This window comes from Oncorhynchus nerka, linkage group LG16 (genome assembly GCF_034236695.1).
Source record: "Oncorhynchus nerka isolate Pitt River linkage group LG16, Oner_Uvic_2.0, whole genome shotgun sequence".
Classification (NCBI taxonomy): Eukaryota; Metazoa; Chordata; class Actinopteri; order Salmoniformes; family Salmonidae; genus Oncorhynchus; species Oncorhynchus nerka.
Window position 1 is genome coordinate 447,781 of NC_088411.1, and position 26,344 is coordinate 474,124.

The 26,344-nt window shown below is 42.8% G+C and overlaps 1 protein-coding gene across 5 annotated transcripts; it reads right to left on the bottom strand.

Annotated features, from left to right (window-relative positions):
* Positions 1-2: 2 nt before the first annotated feature.
* Positions 3-24,396, bottom strand: LOC115143902 (autism susceptibility gene 2 protein homolog). 5 transcript variants are annotated; one of them, XM_029684356.2, is made up of 17 exons: positions 22,531-24,396; positions 16,792-16,956; positions 7,882-7,917; positions 7,735-7,764; positions 7,575-7,623; positions 7,051-7,411; positions 6,642-6,862; positions 6,085-6,404; positions 5,931-5,972; positions 5,685-5,771; positions 5,515-5,598; positions 5,253-5,291; positions 4,702-4,773; positions 4,316-4,469; positions 3,739-3,822; positions 3,450-3,639; positions 3-3,256 (listed from the first exon to the last, which is right to left on the bottom strand). In XM_029684356.2, the coding sequence occupies exons 1-17, from the start codon at positions 22,837-22,839 to the stop codon at positions 1,681-1,683; spliced, it is 3,819 nt and encodes a 1,272-aa protein (XP_029540216.1). In that variant the 5' UTR covers positions 22,840-24,396; the 3' UTR covers positions 3-1,680. The 5 variants fall into 5 exon arrangements, with proteins under 5 accessions (XP_029540216.1, XP_029540217.1, XP_029540215.1 ...); XM_029684357.2 differs by having other exon boundaries at positions 5,515-5,583; positions 5,685-5,783; XM_029684355.2 differs by having other exon boundaries at positions 5,685-5,783.
* Between the last annotated feature and the right edge of the window lie 1,948 nt (positions 24,397-26,344).

Sequence of the window (26,344 nt, forward strand, 5' to 3'; positions counted from 1 at the left end):
AGTAACCAACAATTCATTTAATAATTCATCTTTGTTGTCTCTAGAAGGGGTTTGAAAGGTATAAAATGGTCTTAAAATAATCGACCCAAATGTATTTCCTCCTCTCAGTCCAGTCACGTGTAGTCCGCACAAGTCTACGGATTCTTTTCTCAGTCGTCCAGTAGATGTCCCATTCTTCCACGTACATAATTTATCTGCTCATGGAACATCCCTGTGAAAATGACTTGCCGGCAGGCGTTGAGTCCAAAATGTGATGCGACACAAACACAAAGCTCCCTCTCAGTGTATTCAAAGATCTGATCCATGAAGAGGCCAGAGGTTTTTATGGTTGTGTCTTACTCACGTTCACAAGCATTTCCTTTCTCAGTCATACAAAACTTTTACTGCCTGATCTGGAACAACTTTAATTTGTTACTAACAGGGGAGTGCATTCGTGATACCTGAAAACAATAACAAATAACATAAAAAAACAGTGAATATATTTATTATCATTATAGAAGATAATTAATGTTAACAATAATAATAATAATTACAAAGGCAATTTCACTAGACTACTGGTCCTGCTCATAATGTCGAGTCAGAAATGTGAATGGGAAAGTTTCAGTTTTAGACATTGTCCACCGTGGCCGCATAGTTCATAACATGATTATTTTAAATACAAGAGCTGGAACAGAGGTTCATAGAGCACAGAGGAGTGGTGAAGTTGAGGGTAGCGGGGTCATTTTTTTGTGAGGAGCGGAGAACCGAAGTACAGAAGCCTATGGTTCTTTATCGATTTAGAATCTTTAGAAGTTTCATCGGTAATCTACAGTCTTTTCACAATAAAAGAGGACACAAAAAAATAAAACCATAGAAATATACTACTAGAGCCAGGACGATACCAGTGTCACGATACTTGTTAGTATCGTGGCAAGAAAACAAAACACGAAGCGGATTAAACTTTAGACAAATAGCCCTAAATGTTGGAAACAAACATTGTTGTTATCCAGAGTCAAAAAATTATCTCCAAGCTATAGCACACAATATTTTACACATGGCAGGTTTTTAACAGACCAAATAGTTGTCTGCTGTGTGTTTTAATTTTTGCCATGGAAAAATATTTTGCCCCTTGGTATCGTCCCAGCACTATGTACTACCATAATTCTTCAGCTCTCATCCAGAAAACAGCCCAACATGTTTGATTTATGCAAAGGGATTTATAGATCTCATTACTTAGAATGAGAGGATGAACCATTCACATGTACAAAATATGCACATCTCTCTAGGAGTTCATCTTACCCAACCTGAAAAAGCCTGCTTCAAACCTGATCATATCCAATTGGAAAAGCCTCCGCCTCTTCATACAGCTATCATTTTATAGATTTCTCAAATGGAAAAAACAAACCTTAAAATAACACACCAGAATGCACATAAAACCATGTACCTTAAAATTGCACTGATAGAACCATTGTGGATAAATGTACTGAGTCACCCTGACAAATCTCCGTATCCCTTCCCTTCACTGCCTTCGACCCAATCAACCAGCAACACCATTTGGGGGAGCTGAGAGCGTGATTGGTCTAGAGCCTGAGTAAGCTGTGTGTGTTGTAGTTCCTAAAAGGTGTTCCATCTTACAGGAAACAGTGAGAGCAGCACAGTAATCCTGACATTTCCCTACTACTCCTACGGTGTGTTCCTATACTATCTGGACTCGCCTTCTTTGTGAGAGCTGTACAGTGCCAAGTCCCCCGGCCCACCCAGTCTACGGGTCGGGGTGGAAGACCTGCTTGTCACAGATGGAATGAGTGGAGGGGGGGCGCCTACGGACAGTGCCCCCACCAGGCCAGCAGGGGTCTTGGCAAGGATGCCATTGGGCACGTGGTGAGTGTGGAGAGGCCCCAGGCGGGTGTAGAGGCCGGGGTGGTGGGGCGAAGAGTTGGAGGCTCCAGGCTGATGGAGATGTGAGTGGGAGAGCATCCCGGCGTGCAGCTGCTCCAGGTGGGCTGCGTGAGAACCCGGTGGGTGGTGGGAGCCCGAGAGGTGCGGGTGAGCGTGCATCCCGAAGTAGCGTGCCCTTTCAAAGTCTTCCCTTAGGATCTGGGCGCGCTGCTGCTCATCCATGAGGCCACCACCTGGGGGCCCCAGCTGAGGAGGGCGGTCAAAGTGGTGGGCCATCAGGCCAAACTCCTGGCGGACCGAGGAGGTAGAGGTAGGAGGGTGGTGGTGAGGGTTGTTGGCAGCCACAGCTGCTGCCAAGGCAGCCGCCCTCTCGGCCTCCAGGAAGCGCTGGGCGTGCTGGGCCTGGAGCAGCCGGGCCAGGTGGGGGTCAGAGCGCAGCGCCAGGTGGGGGTCCGAACGCAGGGCCATGGCCTCTCGGCGTTGTTGCTGCTGCTGTTGTTGGGCAGCCAGCTCCCTCCATGGGTCCCATTGGAAGCTATGGGGGTGCTGGCCGTGCCCCTGGGGTGGGCCATGGGGGTGGGTGGAGAACCTCTCCCCCCCTGGACCCACTACTATCCCCCCACCCCCTTGTGTGCTCCCCAGGTAGGCCTCAATGGCGGCCTGCGCTCGAGAGCGCTCCAGGAGGGAGAGATGATGGTGAGGGTTGTGCGGGGTGGGAGGAGGTAGGGGCACCCCGGACGTGGAAGTCAGAGAGAGAGAAGAGGGGGTGGCGGAGCGGTGGTGAGGGCGGCTGTTGGGCCTGTCGTAGTTGGGGGGCAGAGGCGGCGGCAAGGAGATTGGCACGAGCTCTGGTTCCTCCTTCCTTTCCTCCTTGACCTTGACTGGGGGAGGCTTGGGCACCGGGGTGTTGGTTCGGTCAGGCTTCTTGCCCTGGGACAGAGAGGTGACCGTGGCTGAGGAACAGGATGAGGCAGGGGGGCCTCCCTCTCTCTGTGATGAGTGAGAGGGTTCGCTGTGTAGGCTGTGCAGCGCTGCGGGCTGCTGACGGGGGTACAGATCCAAGGGGGAGGGGGCGCCGAGTCCAGAGGGCGGTGGAGTCGTCAGCACAGAGGAAGAGGAGGAGCGAGGTCTGTCTCTGTCTGTTGCAGCTGCTGAGGATGAAGCGCCTAGAGGAGGTGGCCTGGAGGAGACCGAGAGGAGCAGTCTTTTGTCTCCATCTCTGCGTGTCAGATCCTCAGTGAGACTGCTGGGGCCTCCCAGAGGGCCCCCGTGCCCGTTGATGTGGGAGACAGGGGTGCTGCCGCGGTGCTGCTGGAGACTGAGGGCCGGGGCCACTGGAGACATCCGCACAGGTTGACGACCATATAGCATATTGTCTCTGGAAAAAAAATAGAGGATGGTTGGGGAGAGGTATGCAAATTCAGCATTCAAATCAATTCCAGTATTGAAATTGTTAAGAGTAACATGAACAGAATCAGACAGAAAAATATTATAGAAAGATAAGTCAAGAGTGCAAACAGCAAATTTAGGAACTAAGTCGATAAACTAGAGTCGAGGCTGTTGTGTCTCACCTGTCTTTCTCATCTTTGATGTGAATAATGTCCTTTCCTGTGTCCCGCTCGTCCCTCTTCTCAGCCCCCTTGGCCCAACTGGGGCCAGCCAAGGGGGGAGGTCCACCGTGCAGTCGGTTCCAGGGGTCATGAGGGTTGGGTAAGCCCCCGACGGCAGGAGGCTCCTTGTGGCCAAACACCGAGCTGTTAGCTGGAGACAGAATAAAGTTAGTCATTTTAGTGGAGAGTAAGGACAAAGGAGTAAAGACAAACTATGCATCTTTTTTGAGGAAGAGAAATGGTGACTCACCCAGCGTAGGGCTGCCAAGTCCCCCAAAGGCACCAGAGCCCAGGGCTCCGAGAGGGGTGAACGGAGGTGTGCGGCCGTACGGATCTGCATCACATAAGTATATAAACATCTGGACTGATGCGCGGACACAAGCCTTACAGCATAAGACCTCTGGCAATATTCACTACTAGTGTTCAGACCCACTGGAGCCTATTAGAGTCACATGCTGAAGAGTTAGTACGCTTTAAATGTAATATCTTGGCTAATAAGGTGTTTTAGTGACCTGTGAGTAGGCAAATCAGTTCCTTGAGTGGGTGAATCAAAATGAGAAGTGTTTACTGAGGGTGCAAGTGGTACAGATGTGCCCTTTGAAACAGTCGTTTACCCAAGAGCGCAGTTGGAGTGAGGAAAGAGGTGGAGCGTTGATGGGGGGGACAAAATTAGACTAAAAATGATAAATAATTGACTATTTGCAATGCCAAGGAATCTTTCCTCTGTGCCTGAGGTTTTGAAAAAGCCCATAGTTTTATCCTTATGGTGAATACAATTGCAGCACGTTTTCTTCAAACATATCTTGCTACACAAAACAAGCACCCACCAGTGGCTGTAAAGAGGCTGGCAGGTCGGTTAAGATCGTGGGCAGAGGGGAGGCCACCACCAAGGGGCCCTAGTGTGCCCAGGCCCCCGGAGCCCGGAAGACGAGCCAACATCTCGTTACGGAAGTCCAGCTTGTGCGGATCAGCCTGCATCAGCTGAGAGAGGACAGTGGTCAGTCAATGCAATGACCATAGCTTTTTCAATAAACATGGACAACTTGACCAGTATCTATTATTTTTGGGGGATGAGTTGATCACATCCGATAATATTTGAGATGCTTCAGTGGTCAAATTAAAATGAGAAATACTTTCTACTTATTTGATAAAAATCACAATTGATAGGATCAGATTAAATTGTAGTAAAACATGTAAAAAAATAAAGTCCCACCTTCACTTTCTTCTGATGTCTCAGAATCATCCACGCCACACGTACATGCATAGCACACCACTTCCCTGGTTTCTGTGTAGACAAAACACATTATTGACTCGGTGACCCTGTTTTGCTTGCAGTAACTCAAGGCCTTTGCACACAGAGTCAGATGCGATGGTGTTAATGTCTGCCATATGAAATGTTCATCTGGCACGGCATCAACATGAGAATTGTGTGTGTGTGTGTGTGGGGGGGGGGGTACAATTTAGTAAGGCAAGCGTCAGTAATAAACAATATATTATGGGTCAGTTTATTTTTCCTGGACGAATAAAACCTTTTTTTTAACTTCTGATTCTGAGATGAGTAATGATGGAAAGTTGCAAGGAGTTTCACAGTAGGTGTGCCAAAAGTTGGAAGAAATCAGACACGGTGTGCAAGGGCGTTTAGTCAAATAGTTTTAAAATGTAGCAGTCATGACCAAAAGTGAGTAAGAAAAAAAGCTGTACAGTATCATAATACTTTCAAAAATGAAGTATTCAAGTGATGATGAAGCATCTGGCTTTGCTTACATTACTGACTTTCAACGATGTCCCAAATGGATCAGTTAGCTAAACAAAAGAAAGAATAGTAAACCATGTTTGTTAAGATTCTCCACTCTTTTTACTATTCACACTTTCCTGCACTGACTACTAGGCCCAAGTCTTTGCACATAATGCCTTTAGAGGCATGTGCATTGTCCACCGATCCCAGCTCAATCCTAGACTACAAGCTTCAGTTGTAACCATAGGCATCATATATTCCAAAATGGCCATTTTATACTGTGCATCTTACCCTGGGGTCTTTGGGCTGCAGGTGGTGAGGCACAACCCCCAGTCGAGCTGTCATCTCAGGACTTGTTCCCTGGGGGACAAGGGGCTGCATCAAGACACAGGAAACAGTTTGTCATCCAGACACGACATGACATATCATCCACTGACTTATGTAGCTAAAGCACCACTCACCTTAGGCTGGAAGGCTCCTTGCAGAGAGCTGAAGGGCCCATTGGGAGGAAGCACGGGCTGGATGCCTGGCACTGGGGGAGGAGGGTACTGTGGGAAGAACTAAATCAGCCACACACACACACAAGCAGAGGCTGGTTAAAACTACACTCCCCAGACCCCATTCTGCCTAAGTCCTACCACATTCATCTCAACCACCACAGCAACGTATAACCAAACCAATTCTGGAGCATGTAAACGTAAACTCACAGTGTTTCTGTAGAGTCCCTCCATCTTGCCATATTTCTCAAACTAAAACACAAAACACAAAAAGCCAATTAATGACAAATTCACAACACTGGCATTTCAAAGCAGAAGCTGCTCTGTGAAACCCAATTTGACAGGGTAGAATGTAATCACTTACCAGGTGCTGAGGCGGTGGTGCGGAGGGAGTGGGGTGCAGGAAGGGGGTGAAGTGTTGGTGTGTATGTGTATGCTGGTGCTGGTGGTTGTGCTGGTGGAACTGGAAGGCCAGGGGCTGAATTCCGGGCTGGGCCTGGGAGGAGCGGCCTGAGGAGCCCGAGCTGGGGCTGGCCCCCGATGGACCACCGGGAGTAGAGAGGCCTGGCCCGCCACCGTTGAGCTCAGCCCCAGGTACGCTGCGGCGGCCCTCGCGATCCTGCGAGGCCAGGAAGTGAGAGTTCAGGCCCTGGCGCAGCAGGTCCTGGCGCAGCAGGTCCTGGTCTGCAGTAGTGGGACAGATGGAGAGGAATGGAGAATATATTTTAAATAGGTAGATATGGAGCCCAAATAACTAATTTTACAACACTGACAGTAGGCTGTCCAAGAACCCAAATTAAGCTAGTAGTAGACCTGATTGGTAAATAAAAAACACACAGATTTGCAATTATGGCTGAACATCTGACTAAGGCTGTGAAAAAAGGTGAATAGCAATACACATTGGTGCCAAATGTACAGTACCTGCTCCTGAGTGGGAAGTGAGGAGAGGAGGTGGAGGAGGAAGCCCAGGGGAGGGGGTGAACATGGCACCAGAGCCAGCACGTGAAGGGGGGCGCAGAGATGCTAATGACCCTGGACCTCTAATTAGGGACATCGGCATACTGGAAGAGGGAGTTGGGGGTCGTATAGACAACGAGGAAGAAGCAGCAGAAGAGGATGGGGGCTTGACTGATGTACCGTTCCTAAGGAGAGAGAAAAGTTTACTAGAAAATATACATTTTCTTAAGTCAGCAGTCTTGATTTTAAATGTTTTCCTTTATTTAACCAGGCAAGTCAAAAAGAGTTGTCAGTTGTTTTATAAAAGTGGAAGAAGTAGTATTGGTACTGCAGTAGTAATGCTGACTATTAGGCAGAGCTGGCAGTGACTGACCTGTTGTTGATGCCCATGCTGTAGATGGATGGGTGTCGCCCGGGGAAGGTGAGGAAGGACTTGTGTTTGGAGTGCGGCTGGCTGGGGTTGTGGTGGGCGGTGTGGCGAAGGCCATCGCTGCTGCCGTTGAGCTGTCCGGGCCGTGCGACCATGGCCGGGGAGAGGGACGGCAGGCAGGCGAAGGAGGGTGAGGTAGACAGGGGCTCAGGGTAAGGCGGCTCCAGACTCCTCTCCTGGCTGCGCTCCAGGCCAGAGACACGCGGGGTGACCGCCAGCCGGGAGAGGCCACAGCGGCCTGCCAGCGGAAGTGTAGGGCAGCCTTTGCCCATAGAGGCCATGCTCACAGGGATAGCTTCCAAAACTACAGGGTGAGAAAGAACTGCACTTAAACAAAAACGTGAAAAAATAAAGGACACCACATATGAAATAAGTGGATACTGGGATAAAAAAAGAAACACCAAATGACGAGAGCATATTTATAAAGCAAAGGCATACAGATAGGGAAGAAGAGAACTGCATTTTACCTTTCCTTGTGCTGACGATGAAGATTGGCCCCATGTCACTGTCGGAGGCCTAGGGGATGAGATGAGGAAAACAAATAAATCAAAACCCAATAATAAGCAGGAAAAACACTGCTCTTCCAACAATCATAATTGTATTCAGTTTGATGCAAACAGTACCCACCTTATCTGCTGACTCGCTCTCTGTGTCACACTAAAATAACATAAAAAGCAACATTTAGGTGTGCCACAACATTCATAAACTACAATTATAGGAGGCAGCTGTGGTCATCTTATGTATTGTAATTGATAGAAGTATAAAGAAACTTACGATGTAGCCAGTCTCCAAGAAGAGGATGCCCCCACCCTAAAACAATTATAACAGTTAATATGTAAGATAGATGGTATTCACCTTCAACACACAGTGCCTTGCAAAAGTATTGGAGGCCGCATTTATTGTAGCTGGGGACTTTTATTAAAGGAAATCAGAGGAAAATGCAACCGAAACTAATCAATGCATCTCCTATGCTAAATGTGGAACACGGATCATTGCTACTCTCCCAATCAGAATCTATGCTTTAAGATTGATCACATGGACTGGGAAATGTTCCTGGTGGACTCTGAGAACAGTATCAACGTATACACTCACTTTGTGACTAGGTTTGTCAGGAAGTGCATAGAGGATGTTGTTCCCACTGATGATTAGAACTTATCCAAACCAAAAAACCCATTTGCGCAAAACTGAAAGCGCGAACCACCGCATTTAACTATGGCAAGGTGATTGGGAACATGGACGTGTACAAACAGACCAGTTACGACCTCCGTAAAGCAATCGGAGGCAAAACGACAGTACAGGGACGAAGTGGAGTCACAATTCAACATCTCAGACATGAGACTACAGCCAATCACAAATTATAAAGGGAAAGTCGTGCCTTGCTCCAGGATTTACTAAAGACCTTCGCCTGTTTCGAACAAAACATTGCGCCGCCGACACGGGCTCCAGGCGATCACGAGGACCGTGTAATCTTGTTCTTCGTGGCCAACGTGAGTAAGTCATTTAAGCGTGTTAACCCTCGCAAGGCTGCCAGCCAAGACGGCATCCCAAGTCGCGTTCTCAGAGCATGTGCAGACCAGCTGGCTGGAGTGTTTACGAACATACTCAATCTCGCCATATCCCAGTCTGTTGTCCCACACTTGCTTCAAGATGTAATTTAACTAAATTACTATTGCCCCGAAGCACAAACTTCTGTCATCATGAAGTGCTTTGAGAGGCTAGTTAAGGACCATATCACCTCCAACTTGACATTCTAGACCCACTACAATTCACATATCGCCCCAACAGATTCATAGACAATGCCAGTACACTGCCCTATCCCACATGGACAAGATAAATACCTATGTAAGAATGCTGTTCATTGACTACAGCTGACTTAAATACCAGTGCCCTCCAAGCTCATCACGAAGCTCAGGGTCCTGGGTCTGTACCCCTCCCTGTGCAACTGGGTCCTGGAAGCTTCAATCTCCAGCCTCCACCCAGTACCCTTCCCTGAACCTTAGAGACTGCTTCCCTATGTACATAGTAGGGATGCACAATATGAAAAATAATATGAAAAAAAAAAGTTGTTTACATATCAGAATCGAAAGATATTAGCTAAAAATGCCAACATCGGTATCGGCCCGATGTCTAGTTTAACGCTGATACGCAAAACCAATGTCAAAGCAGACGTGCATACCTATATAACGTAGGTACACGACGTAATGACGCCACGTAAAATGTTACGCTACACGTGCAACACAGCATTCCTAACCTAGCCCACCATGTCTGCTGTGTGGATCAAGCAGTCAACAAGTTGAGCAGTCATTTGAAAGAGTAAGAACAATTAAGCGAGACAAATCAAAAGGCAAAATCCATTGACGCCAAGATAATGGGATTCATTGCCCTTCCCAATCAACCGTTCTCTGTTGTGGGTGATGTTGGCTTGCGCAACTGGTCGAGCACCAGTACACACTACCAAGTGCGCTATTTTTCAGGTGTTGCCCTACCGGAATTAGAGTAATAGTGTCACTGCTATTACCTTCACAACATACTACGAAACGCCGTTTGGGTCTTCGCGTGTCAAAAAAGATACGTCAAATAACACTATTTGACAATAACACTATTTGAAGCGTTAAATACGCTTTTAACTTCTTCGAGATAGGGGGCGCTCTTTTAATTTTGGGATAAAAAACGTTCCCGTTTTAAACAAGATATTTTGTCACGAAAAGATGCTCGACTATGCATGTAATTGACAGCTTTGGAAAGAAAAAACTGACATTTCCAAAACTGCAAAGATATTATCTGTGAGTGCCCCAGAACTAATGCTACAGGCGAAACCAAGATGAAGTTTCATACAGGAAATGCCCCAGATTCTGAAGGCGCGGTGTTCCAATGTCTCCTTATATGGCTGTGAATGCGCCAGGAATGAGCCTGCCCTTTCTGTCGTTTCTCCAAGGTGTCTGCAGCATTGTGACGTATGTGTAGGCATATCATTGGAAGATTTACCATAAGAGACTACATTTACCAGGTGTCCGCCCGGTGTCCTGTGTCGAATTTATTGCGTAATCTCTAGGTCCATGACTTTCTCTTCTGAAGAAATGGAACGCGCAACTGCCACGAAGGATTTATCATCGATAGATATGTGAAAAACACCTTGAGGATTGATTCTAAACATCATTTGCCATGTTTCTGTCGATATTATGGAGTAAATTTGGAAAAAAGTTCGCGTTTTAATGATTTAATTTTCGTTTTTTTTCTTACCCAAACGTGATGAAGAAAACGGAGCGATTTGTCAACACAACTAATCTTTTTGTAAAAACTGAACATTTGCTATCTCACTGAGAGCCCCCCCATTGAAAACATCTGAAGTTCTTCAAAAGGTAAATTATTTTATTTGAATGCTTTTCTGGTTTTTGTGAAAATGTTGCATGCTGAATGCCAGGCATAATCCTATGCTAGGCTATCAATATTGTTACACAAATGCTTGTTTAGCTATGGTTCAAAAGCATATTTTGAAAATCTGAGATGACAGTGTTGTTAACAAAAGGCTAAGCTTGAGAGCAAATAGATTTATTTAATTTCATTTGCGAATTTCATGAATAGTTAACGTTGCGTTATGCTAATGAGTTTGCGGACAGATTTACACAATCCTGGATACAGGTTTTTTCGTAGCTAAACGTGACGCAGAAAACGGAGCGATTTGTCCTAAACAAATAATCTTTCAGGAAAAACTGAACATTTGCTATCTAACTGAGAGTCTCCTCATTGAAAACATCCGAAGTTCTTCAAAGGTAAATTATTTTATTTGAATGCTTTTCTGGTTTTTGTGAAAATGTTGCCTGCTGAATGCTAACGCTAAATGCTACGCTAGCTATCAATACTGTTACACAAATGCTTGTTTTGCTATGGTTGAGAAGCATATTTTTGAAAATCTGAGATGACAGTGTTGTTAACAAAAGGCTAAGCTTGAGAGCTAGCATGTTGATTTAATTTTATTTGCGATTTTCATGAATAGTTAACGTTGTATTATGCTAATGAGCTTGAGGCTGTAGTCACGATCCCGGATCCGGGATGGCTCGACGCAAGAAGTTAATTTGATACGTCAAATGATAGTTCTATTATAGAATGTTTTGCGTTCTGAATTTGCACGTGCAAGCCAAGCGCCACCACTACTATCAGTAGCACTGTCAAAGCTGTACAAAAAAAGTCTGCAAACACCGGCCACGAACGATGTGTTTACAATACCGCGTTGGTAATAAAGCATTATTTGTTTGTTTGACCGCAACTTCTGGGGTAGCTAGCTAGCTTTAGCTTAGTACATAGATAGCACCAATATAACCATTATTCTTAGCAATGATTTAGGAATCCTTGTGAGTAAGTATTAGCTTAGTAGTATTAGTATTAACTTGTTGTTCACCTATTGAAATTGAACTTCAGTTCATGAAAATAAATAGCTAGCCAGCTACTTAACCCGGTTGCCCAAAGCTAACGTTATAAGCCGTCAGCTAGCTTCATCTGGCTAGTGAGGCTCGACTGGACTGGGTTATGAAGCTAGCCACAATAACGATTAGGCACAATAGTGGAATTTGCAGTTTGACTTCAAAATAAAAGTACCTATTTGAAAGTGATGTAGAAGATTACAATAGGTGGAATCAATGCCATATTTAGACTAGATAATGTTAAACAAGGTTGGAATGTGAAGCATTGATATGGGGTATCAGTCAACTCGGTGACACCCACAGAACACAACCATGAAGAGTTTACGAAAATATTAGCATTGTAGCCCTTATCAGGGGACTGTGGATCTCCTCCCCAGGCAGCCTATTGTGTGTATTGACATTCATATTGCACTGTACAGCTTTACCTAAGGATTGGGGATTAATGAAATGGGGTATCAGTCTACTCAATTACTAGAGGTCGAACGATTCATCGGCATGGCTGATTAATTAGGGCCGATTTCAAGTTCTCATAATCGGTAATCGGCCTTTTTGGATGCCAATTATGGGCGATTACATTGTAGAGGTCGACCGATTAGGATTTTTCAACGCCGATACCGATTTTGGAGGACTAAAAAAGATGATACCGATTTATCGGCCTATTCTTTTATTTATTTTTGTAATAATGACAATTGCAACACTGAATGAACACTTATTTTTACTTTATAATACATCAATAAAATCAATTTAGCCTCAAATAAATAATGAAACATGTTCAATTTGGTTTAAATAATGCAAAAACAAAGTGTTGGAGAAGTAAAAGTGCAATATGTGCCATGTAAGAAAGCTAACGTTTAAGTTCCTTGCTCAGAACATGAGAACATATGCAAGCTGGTGGTTCCTTTTACCATGAGTCTTCAATATTCCCAGGTAAGAAGTTTTAGGTTGTAGTTATTATAGGAATATTTCTCTCTATACCATTTGTATTTCATTAACCTTTGACTATTGGATGTTCTTATAGGCACTATAGTATTACCAGTGTAACAGTATAGCTTCAGTCACTCTCCTTGCTCCTGGGCTCGAACCAGGAACACAATGACAACAGCCACCCTCGAAGCAGCGTTACCCATGCAGAGCAAGGGGAATAACCACTCCAAGTCTCAGAGCAAGTGATGTTTGAAACGCTATTAGCGTGCACCCCGCTAACTAGCTAGCCATTTCACATCGGTTACACAAGCCTAATCTCGGGAGTTGATAGGCTTGAAGTCATAAACGCACAACGAAGAGCTGCTGGCAAAACGCACGAAAGTGCTGTTTGAATGAATGCTTAAGAGCCTGCTGCTGCCTACCACCGCTCAGTCAGACTGCTCTATCAAATCATAGACTTAGTTATAATGTAATAACACACAGAAATACGAGCCTAAGGTCATTAATATGGTCAAATCCAGAAACTATCATCTCGAAAACAAGACGTTTATTATTTCAGTGAAATACGGAACCGTTCCGTATTTTATGTAAGGGGTGGCATCCATTAGTCTAAATATTCCAGTTACATTGCACAACCTTCAATGTTATGTCATAATTATGTCAAATTAGGCAGCCCAAACTGTTGCATATACACTGACTCTGCGTGCAATGAACGCAAGAGAAGTGACAATTTCACCTAGTTAATATTGCCTGCTAACCTGGATTTCTTTTAGCTAAATATGTAGGTTGAAAAATATATACTTCTATGTATTGATTTTAAGAAAGGCATTGATGTTCATGGTTAGGTACACATTGGAGCAACGATACGCACCGCATCGATTATATGCAACGCAGGACACGCTAGATAAACTAGTAATATCATCAACCATGTGTAGTTAACTAGTGATTATGATTGATTGATTGTTTTTTATAAGATAAGTTTAATGCTAGCTAGCAACTTACCTTGGCTTACTGCATACGCGTAACAGGCAGTCTCCTCATGGAGTGCAATGAGAGGCAGGTGGTTAGAGCGTTGGACTAGTTAACTAAGGTTGCAAGATTGAATCCCCCCCGAGCTGACAAGGTGAAAATCTGTCGTTCTGCCCCTGAACAAGGCAGTTAACCCACCATTCCTAGGGCGCCATTGAAAATAAGAATGTGCTCTTAACTGACTTGCCTAGTTTAAAAAAAGATTAAATAAAAGGGTGTAAAAATGGCCAAACCGGTGTCCAAAAATACCAATTTCCGATTATGAAAACTTGAAATCGGCCATTCCGATTAAAATCGGTCGACCTCTATTACATTGCAATCCACGAGGAGACTGCGTTGCAGGATGATCACCTGTTACGCGAATGCAGCATCAAAAGGACCTGTGGCTGCAAGGAGCCAAGGTAAGTTACTAGCAAGTATTATACTTATCTTAGAAAAAACAATCAATCACATAGTTGACACATGGTTGATGATATTAATAAGTTAACTAGCTTGTCCTGCATTGCATATAATAAATGTTAATTTATCATCAAATCACAGCCTACTTCAACTTTGCCAAACGGGTGATGATTTAACAAAAGCGGATTTGTGAAAAAAGCACCATCGTTGCACAAATGTAGCTAGCCATAAACAATGCCTTTCTTAAAATCAATACACAAAAGTATATATTTTTTTTGAACCTGCATATTTAGTTAAGAAATGCATGTTAGCAGGCAATATTCAGAAAGTCACTTCTCTTACGTTCCGTGCAAGCAGAGTCGGGTATATGCAGCAGTTTGGGCAGCCTGGATCGTTGAGAACATAATTTCTTCCTAACAAAGACCGTAATTAATTTGCCACCCGTTCGATAAAATACTGAACAGTTCGGTATTTCACTGAAAAAATAAACGTTTAGTTTTCTAAATGATAACTATCCGGATTTTACCATATAAATTACCAAAAGGCTCATATTTCTGTGTGTATTATATTATAATTAAGTTTGATATTTGATAGAGCAGTCTGACTGGGCAGTGGTAGGCGGCAGCAGGCTTGTAAGCATTCATTCACACAGCACTTTACTGCATTTGCCAGAAGCTCTTAATGCTTAAAGCACAGTGATGTTTATGACTTCAAGCCTATCAACTCCCGACATTAGGCTGGCAATAAAGTGCCTATATGAACATCTAATAGTCAAAGGTATATGAAATACAAATGGCATAGAGATAAATAGTCAACACTTCATCATTCCTATAATAACTACAACCTAAAACTTCTTACCTGGGAATATTGAAGACGCATGTTAAAAGGAACCACCAGATTTCATATGTTCTCAGCAAGGAACTTAAACGTTAGCTTTTATTACATGGCACATGTCACTTTTACTTTCACCTCCAACACTGTTTTTGCATTATTTAAACCAAATTGAACATGTTTCATTAATTATTTGAGACCAAATTGATTTTATTTCTGTATTATATTAAGTTAAAATAAGTGTTCATTCAGTATTGTTGGTATTGTCATTATTACATGTAAAAATTGTCTAAGTAATCAGTATCTGCTTTTTTGGTATTCCAATAATCGGTATCTGTGTTGAAAAATCAGTCGACCTCTACTCAATACCCAAGATATTTTTTCCCAACATCCTCCTCAGAGTTATCAGACTCCAAAACATGCTAGCAGTATTGTTTTTCCTCAGGAATAGTGTTCCATACACATAGGTTGACAATACATGTGGTTCAATTCACAGTTGTTTCAGAGTCCCGCAATAAGCGCTACGATGCTAATGTTCTCTGGGTGTCACTGAGTAGACTGATACCCCATGTCATTGATCCACAATCCATAGGTAAGGCTGTACAGTGAAATAAGTATGGCCCCAAAGCCATTCTACAGCATAATACATCTAGTGTGATTTCAACAGATGTCAAATTGGGCCATTCTACAGCATAATACATCTAGTGTGATTTCAACAGATGTCAAATTAACAAATTATTGTCTTTTGTTGATTTTATATAACACTCCAACCTCGTTTAGCATGATCTATTCAATTATGGCACAATTCTACTATTTGTATTCATTTGCATCACTGTCATTGACATACTTTTTTAATTTTGAAGGCTAACCGCAAAGTCCACTATTGTGGCTAGCTTCACATAGATGGGTCCGAACACCATTAATCAAATAAGAACTGTCTTAAACTGGGTTATTTTAGATTACATCTAGCTATATAGTTTGCTAGTTAACTAACTATAAGCTACTGAAACAGATTGTCGTTTTGCTATGTTTTTGGGGAAGAGCATTGTTTGCATCCATGAGCTAGCTAGCTTTTTTATGACCAAGCACTGTAGCCAGCCGCACCAATGTGTCGGAGGAAACACCGTGCCACCAGAGACTCTGGGTTCGCGCCCAGGCTCTGTCGTAACCGGCTGCGACCGGGAGGTCCGTGGGGCGACGCACATTTGGCCTAGCGTCGTCCGGGTTAGGGAGGGCTTGGCCGGTAGGGATATCCTTGTCTCATCGCGCACCAGCGACTCCTGTGGCGGGCCGGGCACTGTGCGCGCTAACCAAGGTTGCCAGGTGCACGGTGTTTCCTCCGACACATTGGTATGGCTGGCTTCCGGGTTGGATGCGCGCTGTGTTAAGAAGCAGTGCGGCTTGGTTGGGTTGTGTATCGGAAGACGCATGACTTTCAACCTTCGTCTCTCCCGAGCCCGTACGGGAGTTGTAGCGATGAGACAAGATAGTAGCTACTTAACAATTGGATACCATGAAATTGGGGAGAAAAAGGGGTAAAATTCAAAAACAAAAAAACAAAAAAAGTTATATCAGTGCATCACTAATTTCAGTATGAAAATAGTTGACAACACCCTTGAATTTCCAAATTATACTTGCTGTGTAGGCTAAAGGTCACTAGGTTGGGATACACACCACATGAAAATCTGGTTTCAAAGAGCAGTACTCTAGATATAGCTTACCCAGCGACATGGTATTTAGCAACTTGAAATTATCCTCATGTCTGTCTGACCTCGAGTTAAGAAATCACCATCGATTCATCACAAGCTCAGCCATCAGGGTGCTAAAAAGATGTCACTAGTAAGTTTTACTCTTCAACAACAGGTGTGTGTAGCCAGCTAATGCTCTCACTAGGCCTCTAGGCCATTACAAGTTGATGACTTCAGTCTGAATATTTGAGCTCGGCCAGCTAGTTCCCACAAACAAGACCAACAGGATCCAGACCAGACATGCAAATGCTGCCTTTAAATAAGCTACTTTCAAACCCAAATGTGACATGACAACTACATATAACACCTGTGTATCTCATGCGGTGCACCTTTACCTCAATCTTTCTCCTCTTCCAACAGCTGCGGGAGAAGCTAGGTAGGGCCCCTTCCTCGGGCTCTGAGAGGGGCCTTTTACCATTCTCCTCCGGGCCCCTCTTCCTCTTGCTCCCCCTTCCCATGAGCATGGCGGCACGCTGGGTAGGCTTCATTGAGCAGTCCATCTGGAGAGAAGATGCATCCCAGTGTTAACTTGTTGAGTGTAGGGGGCAGTATTTTGATGTTTGGATGAAAAACGTACCCAAATGAAACTGCCAATTTCTCAGACCCAGAATCTAGAATATGCATATACTTGTCAGATTAGGATAGAAAGCATTCTAACGTTTCCAAAACTGTCAAAATATTGTCTCGGAGTATAACAGAACTGATATTGCAGGCGAAAACCTGAGGAAAATCCAACTAGGGAGTGCTGTTTTTCCTGAAAGCTCTCTGTTCCATTGCACGCCTTCTCTCTATTTAAAGGGATATCAACCAGATTCCTTTTCCTATGGCTTCCACATGGTGTGAACAGTCTTTAGACAGTTTCAGGCTTTTATTCAGAAAAATGAGCGCGTCAGTGGATGGCTGAGTGCCAGCAGCATTTTGCATGCGCCAACAGAGTGGAGCAGACATTTTCTCTCTCTCTCCTATTGAAGAAACTATCGTCCGGTTGAAACATTATTGATTATATATTGTAAAAACAACCTGAGGATTGATTATAAAAAACTTTTGACATGTTTCTACGAACACTAGTTGGAATTTGTCTGCCCCGTCGTGACTGCTCGAGCCTGTGGATTTCTGAACATAACGCGCCAACCAAATGGAGGTATTTTGGATATAAAAATCATCTTTATGGAACAAAAGGAACATTTATTGTGTAACTGGGGGTCTCGTGAGTGCAAACATCCCAAGATCAAAGGTAAGCGATTAATTTTATTGCTTTTCTGACTTTCGTGACCAATCTACTTGGCTGCTAGCTGTTTGTAATGTTTTGTCTGCTGAGAGAGATGTCCTTACATAAATGCTTGGCATGCTTTCGCCGAAAAGCTTTTTTGAAATCTGACACGCCAGGTGGATTAACAACAAGCTAAACTGTGTTTTGCTATATTGCACTTGTGATTTCATGAAAATATAATATTTTTAGTCATTTAATTTGAGTTTGGCGCTCCGCAATTCAGCGGATGTTGACGAAAATTATCTCGCTAACGGGATGGGTGCGCCAAGAAGTTAAACAAGCAGTACAAAACAATTAGGTTCACTGAAACAATGACAATGTGTTGATTGGCTCCCTATTATTTCCCACACAGGTTTTCGCTGCCCATGTTCTTCTGCCTTGACAACCACCAAGGATATTCCTACCACTGAAATTGGCCAAAAAAACAAACAAATGAGGAAGCCTTGACTGAGAAATGTTTCGGGGGAAATGAATAGCAGGCAGTGATGCCTGAACTGGCAAGGGAACCTACAGATGACTCAGATTGGCCAATAAGTTCCTGTTACAATGACATTGCATGTTTTAGAAACTACACTTTCAAGGATCTGTCGACATATGGGTCAGTGCATGAATACTGGATTGGTGCCATTGAACGCCTCAGAGCATGCTATATCAAATTCTAATCCTGAAATTCTGCATTGTGTGGCGTTTCAATTCAACAAGAATTGTTGGTCTAATGACGAGCAGATTAATAAACATAGGCTATTTGTAATCGACGAATAATTAAGGTTGTTAACCTCTTACCTCTACCTGGGACGCTTGCGTCCCAACTAGAGCTCTGGAAATGCAAATGCGCTACGCTAAATGCTAATAGTATTAGTTAAAACTCAAAAGTTCATTAAAATACACATGCAGGGTATCAAATTAAAGCTACACTCGTTGTGAATCCAGGCAACAAGTCAGATTTTTAAAATGCTTTTCGGCGACAGCATGAGAAGCTATTATCTGATAGCATGCACCAATACACTACAACAGAAAAGCACAGCAGGGGACGTAAACAAAATAATTAGCATTTCGGCGTTACACAAACCGCACAATAAAATAGAAAACAGTCATTACCTTTCACCATCTTCTTTGTTGGCACTCCTAGATGTCCCATAAACACTATTGGGTCTTTATTTCGATTAAATCGGGCCATATAAAGCCAAGATATCGTTATATGTAGACTGTGTGATAAACGAAAAAAAACAGCGATTTCACAACGTAACGTCATTTTTTAAAATTCAAAAAGTAGACGATAAACTTTCACAAAACACTTCGAAATACGTTTGTAATGCTACTTTAGGTAATAGTAAACGTTAATAAGCGATAAATTCATCCGTAGGCGATGTACATATCATTAGCTGTCGTCTTGGAAAAAATTTCAGGAGAGAGCTCTTCCGGAATGATCTGGGCGGAGACCGGAGGTACGTCGTGCCCCTCTTTCGGTTCAACCAAGAATCAAAGAGGATTAAATTCACAAGATACTCGACTGCATGGGGATGCTGTGGGAGTTGAATGCTCGGTCTTATCTAATTCGGCTCACTGTTAACAATTGCTGGAAGTGGCGCAAGGATATTTATTTCCATTTTCTGTGATCAGGTTTTCCTGCGCTTTCCGATGTAACGCACGTTATGTAATAGCCACAGTCGTGATTTAACCAGTTTTAAAAACGTCCGAGGGTTTCCTATACACACATTCTAACCATATGAACGTACTATATTCCTGGCATGAGTAGCAGGGCGCTGAAATGTTGCGCGATTTTTAACAAAATGTTCAAAAAAGTAGAGGGTAGGAGCAACTAGTTAAGAAACGAATCATAGAAGATCATTGCGTCTGATTTCTTTCATTGTGGTTGTTGATCAGATTGCTTCACCTAAGTGTACAAGGTGTAAATGAACTGTGAATTTTTGGAAACTCAATCTACAACTGATTCACACCTGGAGGTGTGAGGAGATACCCAAAATAGTTCCAAGGTGGAACTTGTCCTTTTAAGCCTCTACAGTTTACGATTTACGAGTCTAAGATACAGTGCAATCGGAAAGTATTCAGACCCCTTGACTTTTTGCACATTTTGTTACGTTACAGCCTTAGTCTAAAATGGATTTCCCGCAATCTACTCACAATACCCCATAACGACAAAGCAAAAACAGGTGGAGACATATTTGCAAATTTATAAAAAATTTGAATAACAAGTATTCAGACCCTTTACTCAGTACTTGGTTGAAGCACCTTTGGCAGCGATTACAGCCTCGAATCTTCTTGGGTATGTCGCTACAAGCTTGGCACACCTGTATCTGGGAGTTTCTCCTGTTCTTCTCTGCAGATCCTCTCAAGCTCTATTAAAGTCCAAGCTCTGGCTGGGTCACTCAAGGACATTCAGAGACTTGTCCCGAAGCCACTCCAGTATAGTCTTTCCTGTGTGCTGAGGGTTGTTGTCCTGTTGGAAGGTGAACCTTCGCCTCAGTCTGATGTCCTGAGCGCTCTGGAGCAGGTTTTCATCAAGGACCACAATAATTTGTGCCGTTCATCTTTCCCCGGATCATGACGTTGAAAAACATCCCCACAGCATGATGCTGCCACCACGCTTCACTGTAGGGATGGTATTGGCCAGGTGATGAGCGGTAGCTGGCTGAATGCCTGGCATTCAGGCCGAAGAGTTTAATCTTGGTTTCATCAGACAAGAGAATCAGGTTTATCATGGTCTGAGAGTCTTTAGCTGCCTTTTGGCAAATTCCAAACGGGCTGTCATGTGCATTTTACTGAGGAGTGGCTTCCATCTGGCCACTCTAGCATAAAGGCCTGATTGGTGGAGTGCTGCAGAGATGGTTGTCCTTCTGGAAGGTTCTCCCATCTCCACAGAAGAATTCTGTCAGAGTGACCATCAGGTTCTTTGTCACCTCCCTGACCAAGGCCTTTCTCCCCCGATTGCTCAGTTTGGCTGGGCGGCCAGCTCTAGGAAGAGTCTTGGTGGTTCAAGTATGATCAATGGAAACAGGATGCAATTTCGAGTCTTATAGCAAAGGGTCTGAATACTTATGTAAATAAAAACATTTTACACATTTGTAAAAATGTTTTAAAACAACAGTTTTTACTTTGTCATTATGGTATTGTTTGTAGATGGATAAAAAAAAAATCATACATTTTAGAATAAGGATGTAACGTAACAACATGTGGAAAAAAAGTCAATGGATCTGAAGGCACTATATATGGAATTATTTTAAGGTCATAACAATGATCATTTAGCTATGATTATTTGAATTTAGCCTTACTATTGCAAGCTATGACATGACGTGGAAAAGTACATTTGAATGTGGCAAGAGAAAAGATAATTCACCCGTATTAAACTTGCCAGATCATTTGCACAAGGGGGTATGGTATGTGGCCAATATACCACGGTTAAAGGCTGTTCTTAAGCATGATGCAATGCTGAGTGCCTGGATACAGCCCTCAGGAGTGGTATATTGGCCATAAACTGCAAACCCCAGGGGTGCCTTATTGCTATTCTAAACTGGTTACCAATGTAATTACAACAGTAAAAAGTCATGTTTTGTCATGCACGTTGTATATGGTCTGATATACCACAGCTTTCAGCCAATCAGCATTCAGTGCTCGAACCACCCAGGTATTTTTACTGCTCTAATTACGTTGTAAACAGTTTATAAATAGCAATAAGGCACCTCGGGGGTTTGTGGTATATGGCCAATATACCACGGCTAAGGGCTGTATCCAGGCACTCAGCATTGCGTCACGCAAAACAGCCCTTAGCCGTGGTATATTGGCCTTATACCACACCCGCTCGTGCCTTATTGGTTAAATAAGTCTCCTTTGTGCATGTGCATAACTATAGATATCTCCGACAGGAGAGTTTGAGTTTTGAAAGTTGGACAGAGGATCTCGAAATCTCTGAGCAAGAAAAACTTGGATGAACATTAAAAAAAAAAGAATGTTAGGCTATTTTCTGGCATTTGTGCTGTTATTATGTACCAAATGTTAAGATTACAAGAAGCAATTGAATGAACTGCTATTAGCCCATACAAACACATTGAATAACAGATTCACTACATGGACAAACAGATCTTTTTTTTTTTTCTAAAAGGAAGTTTGTTCTGAAGTGTGTCTTATATCTGAGAGATAAGATCAGGAAAGTATTTTAAAAGATTTGACCCCTTATTTTTGGCAGTAAACAATCTCCATATATACTTCCATTATTTTTTTTTTAACTGGTAAGGGGACCTTCTGATGAGTCTTGTGAGTGTCCTAGAGCAAAACAACCAACATGTAGGTTGCCAGTAGCCCAAACTGTTCGGAAGCTACAGACAGAAGTTGGCAGATCGGCTGTACAGACTTCAGATGAGTCCCAACTTGCTTGAACGCCATCGGATTTGTGAGTCTCATCTTTCCATAGAGGGATCATGATAGGTTTTCGTGACAACGATTTTCGGGATGTCTCATGGTCTGACAACACACTCTACTTCTGCCAACCTTCACCACAGATGCAGAAGTGTAACATCGGCAGATGCGGTTGATTGAGAATGCATCCAATGCAAAAAAACATATCTTTAGCTTAAAATGACAATTTTAATTGTAGTTTTTATTATGCTAATTAGATGTATGCAGGGCCACATAAATAGACTCTATGGGGTTTAAAGTAGAGATTGAGGGAGGACAATTCACATCTGTGGAGACCATTGACAAATGTTATTTAGATACAGTTGAAGTCCATCATATCGGAGTATTGTGGTAGGGTAGGATTGTGCTCACATAAGGAAATACACAGACTTACCTCCAGGGCCTCAAAGCTGTTGAAGCTGGCAATTGAGAAGCCATCGATGATGTCCTCCTCACAGTACACCGACTTGCGCTTCCTCCGTCGAGGAGGCCTGTGTCTGGGGCCGGTGAACCCGGGTCGACATTCTCTACCTCCAGGACCGAGTACAGATCCTGGCCCGCAAAGCTCTTTTTCCGAGCCCGAGGAGGGCGATGTGGCCCGCTGCTCAGCAAGGTCTACTCTTCTCCTGCGCCGCTCTCTGTCTCGTTGAGAACGGGAGCGTCGGCTCTGTCTGAACCCACTGCTTTGACTCGGACCTTCCATGTCAAAACAAACAGCACCAGTCCCAGTCTGACCTAAGGCACTTTTAAAAATCCGTCCCAGTCGAAGGCACTTTCCTTAGCCAAAAGTTAAACACCACCACAAAGGCCCACACCGGAGCCCCTGTTTAAAATGGCGTTAAAAGTAACGTTAGTCTATTTAACTAGTGTCTTTTGCGGACAGAATGGCATCTGTGCCTTTCTCTCGGCTAAATTTGACTGTCATGTCAATTCACGAAGATTAAATCTTTATTTCCAGAATTGGTGGTATTAGCTAGTGTGCTCAGCAGAAGTATATCCAAGTTAAGCTGTCAATACATGGCTAATTCGCAGTCTCAAAGAAGGCTAGCTGGCAAACCAACAACCAAATATGCGTATGTAAATAAAAAAGGACTAACGCTAGTTAGCTGTCCAACTTAACTTGCTAGTTGATATTCACTAAAAACGCCTATTTTATACGAATGTTACATTTACTGAGGTATTGCTACAATGTAAATACACACCCATGTCGTTCTAATTACAATTTCGGCACGAGCTGACAAATTAGCTAACCTAGTTAACTAGCCAAATCGCACATTAGCCAATGATAACTAGCTAACGAACGATAACATTAGCTACCTGCCACGGCCAAATCACCAGAGCAAGATCATTTGTTGCCAATTTAAAGCATCTATATAGCTAGCTCATTTAGTGCATCCACAAGTATTCCAAGCATTTTAGTTAAACAGTTTGATTAACTGTTTCTGTAGCCAACTTTATCCATACATAAGAATTATGTTCACTTGGTAGTTGCTACCTAGCTAACGTTAAATGTATTCAAGTGCTTTATTATGCTAGTATTAGCTAGCTAGTTAAATAATTGTCTAGCCAGTTTATTGCAAACGCAATGTAGCTAATTATCACGGAGTAGACAACGTTATAGTAAATAAAAACATTATTTGAAATACCTTCCAAAGTATTGATTAGCACAAAATCCACAACTAGCTGTTACCCTGGAGCTGACAGTAAAGCGAACATTTTCTCCAGCCTGACGATGGGCCCAATACGAATGGTTGAATTATCAAAGAAAGACGTAGCTAGCTAGCCGTAGTTGGGTAGCGAGCTAATTTATAGATACCTAGCTAATCCAAACTCTACCTTTTGTTTATACACTAAATCTGACGTTATATTGTGACTGTTTAGTCACCCACTATTCGTGCGTTATCGAAGTCTCTCCCTACACTCATTTGTTTTTGCTCCACAACCATTAAAAACTAAATTATTCAAGGCCCTACTGAAGCCGCGGTCTTGAGTTCCATCAAGGAGGGTATCGACCAAGCCCCTGGCAGGACAACTCCTTCAGCGGCCCACAGTGTAATCCACTTGTGTCCAGGGAAGTTGAATTATTTGCCAATATTTCCGGTTAAACCAAATATCGTAACCAGTCTTCAAGTACAAACAAAATAGAACGATTCTCTAACGACCTTTCATTTGGAAACAAATATGAAATTTAAAGATCTGTGAGACAACCCTTGTCAATGTGCATTGTGCGCCTCAGCGAGTCCTCGCCTATCAGGGTCAGGGTTGCCAGGTCAAGCTAAAATCTCTAGACCAATGACCACTTAAACCCACCCAAAAGGCCTGGAAACTAGCCTTTAAAAAACATCACAGTAAGAGAGTTGCTGCCATATTTATACAATTTGTTTTCTCCGATAACGTTATCGAGGAAATTAAGAAGGAATATCATAGTAACTTGTAGAAGCAAAATTCGAGTTTCCTCAAAATAATAATTATTGCAAGCTATGACATGAAGTTAAAAAATCATTTGAATATGTGGCAAGATAAAAGATAATTCGCCCTAATTGAACTTGTCAGATCATTTGCACACGGGGTAAATAAAGTTTTAGTTTTGAAAGTTGGACAGAGGATCTCGAAATCTCTGAGCAAGAAAAACTTTAATGAACATAAAAAACGAATGTAATGCTTTTTCTGGCAATTGTGCTGTTATTATGTGCCAACTGTTAAGACTACAAATGGCCCATTTGCGAGATTGATTTATCATTTCAATTGACATTGGCTTCAGCCAAAAATCTGGGTTTATGATTGTAATTCAATTTTGCCATGGTTTGCTTAGAGACAGGTAGCCAATAGCCCCTGATAGGCCTAGATCTAATTTCAGATGGTCTACAGACAAGATGTGAACTGAACGATTTAGCAGCTTCCTTAGTTCAAATTAACAGACTAATTTATTCAACATGAATAGCGAGGCGATTAAGAGGTAAGAAGTGCTGGTATAGGCTGAGGATGGGGTCATAACTTCAATCACTGAATGCAATATTAATAACATGTATATGAACTGAATATGCTTGTCAACAACAGCCAATGTTTATTTTTTTGAATTTGTTTTACCTGTAGCCTAATCTGACACCTAATCTAATTGCGTTCTAATAACTGATCGGCAATTGCGATAGAGCATTTCCAATATAATTAACTAAAGATGTCCATTAATAATTGCATAATAACGCAAGCCTACAACAATATTAAACTGAAGTTATAGGCTCTTAATTAAATTGGTTTGCCAGCTACACATAGGCTACACAAGTGGCATAAATTGATGTGCAATGACATCGTAATTTAAACATATGTATTGTATCAAATGGTAGCCCACAATGGCATATACTTTAATAGGTTACTGGGTGGCCAACAGAGGCAAATGTATAATTCTTCACATTTAGCCTAACGTCAATTTCATTGAGGACTATTCCCCATAAAAATAACCTCGCGAGGGAGTTCCATAACTACCATTTCAAATTTACACTCGGCGGCCCCAGAGACTCAAGAACTAAGCATGCATAAACCACTTCCCTTGATACTGTTCTGTAAGCAGTCCACATTAGAAAACAGTTTTAAACCACCTCTACGCCTCCGCCTACCATTGAATGTCGGACTAACATGACACAAACACCTTACTAATGTCTGCTCGACGCCTGCGTGTTAATAAACCTAGGCAGCAGTTCCACCGTGTGGCTAGCATCTGTGTGACGCCTTGCATGTAAATGAAAGTCATAAGGTTTATAGTTTATATTTATATTGATTAAATCTCAACCATAAATGTTAGAAATGTACAGTTTTTTGAGTGCACGCCGATATTCCGATGTAGCCACCCTGAGGTATAGTGTAGTCTACTGATTGTGTATTTCATGTTATCGCTTAATGGCCTAGAAAATATTATGTCCAAACTATAGGTAATCTGTCTTTCCCTCATAGGTAATCTGTCTTTCCCTCAACAACTCATGGGATGGTATGTTATCTTATCTCGCTGTATACAGATCTAAATATTGTTAGCCAATCACAGATGGTGTTGTTACCAGTTCCCAATATCAGACAACCAATAAGAGTTGTGTCCGTGGCTTTCAGTCGAATAGAGGAGTTCATAGGCTTTCCCAGGTGGTCTGTGCAAACAGGATCCTTGGGAGGTTCCTACCTCAATCAAGTATACGTGTAAAATGGTTCAGTTTAGTGTTAGTTAA

Bases quoted from the DNA above. Each gene is read 5' to 3' on its own strand.
- LOC115143902 (XM_029684355.2), bottom strand. From the start codon at position 22,839: ATGGAAGGTCCGAGTCAAAGCAGTGGGTTCAGACAGAGCCGACGCTCC. The intron at 7,918-16,791 runs GTAAAGGTGCAC...TAATTGTTTTAG, and splicing joins GGAAGAGGAGAAAGATTGAG to GGTGGGGGCATCCTCTTCTT. The intron at 5,599-5,684 runs GTGAGTGGTGCT...GTCTTGATGCAG, and splicing joins AAGGAGCCTTCCAGCCTAAG to CCCCTTGTCCCCCAGGGAAC.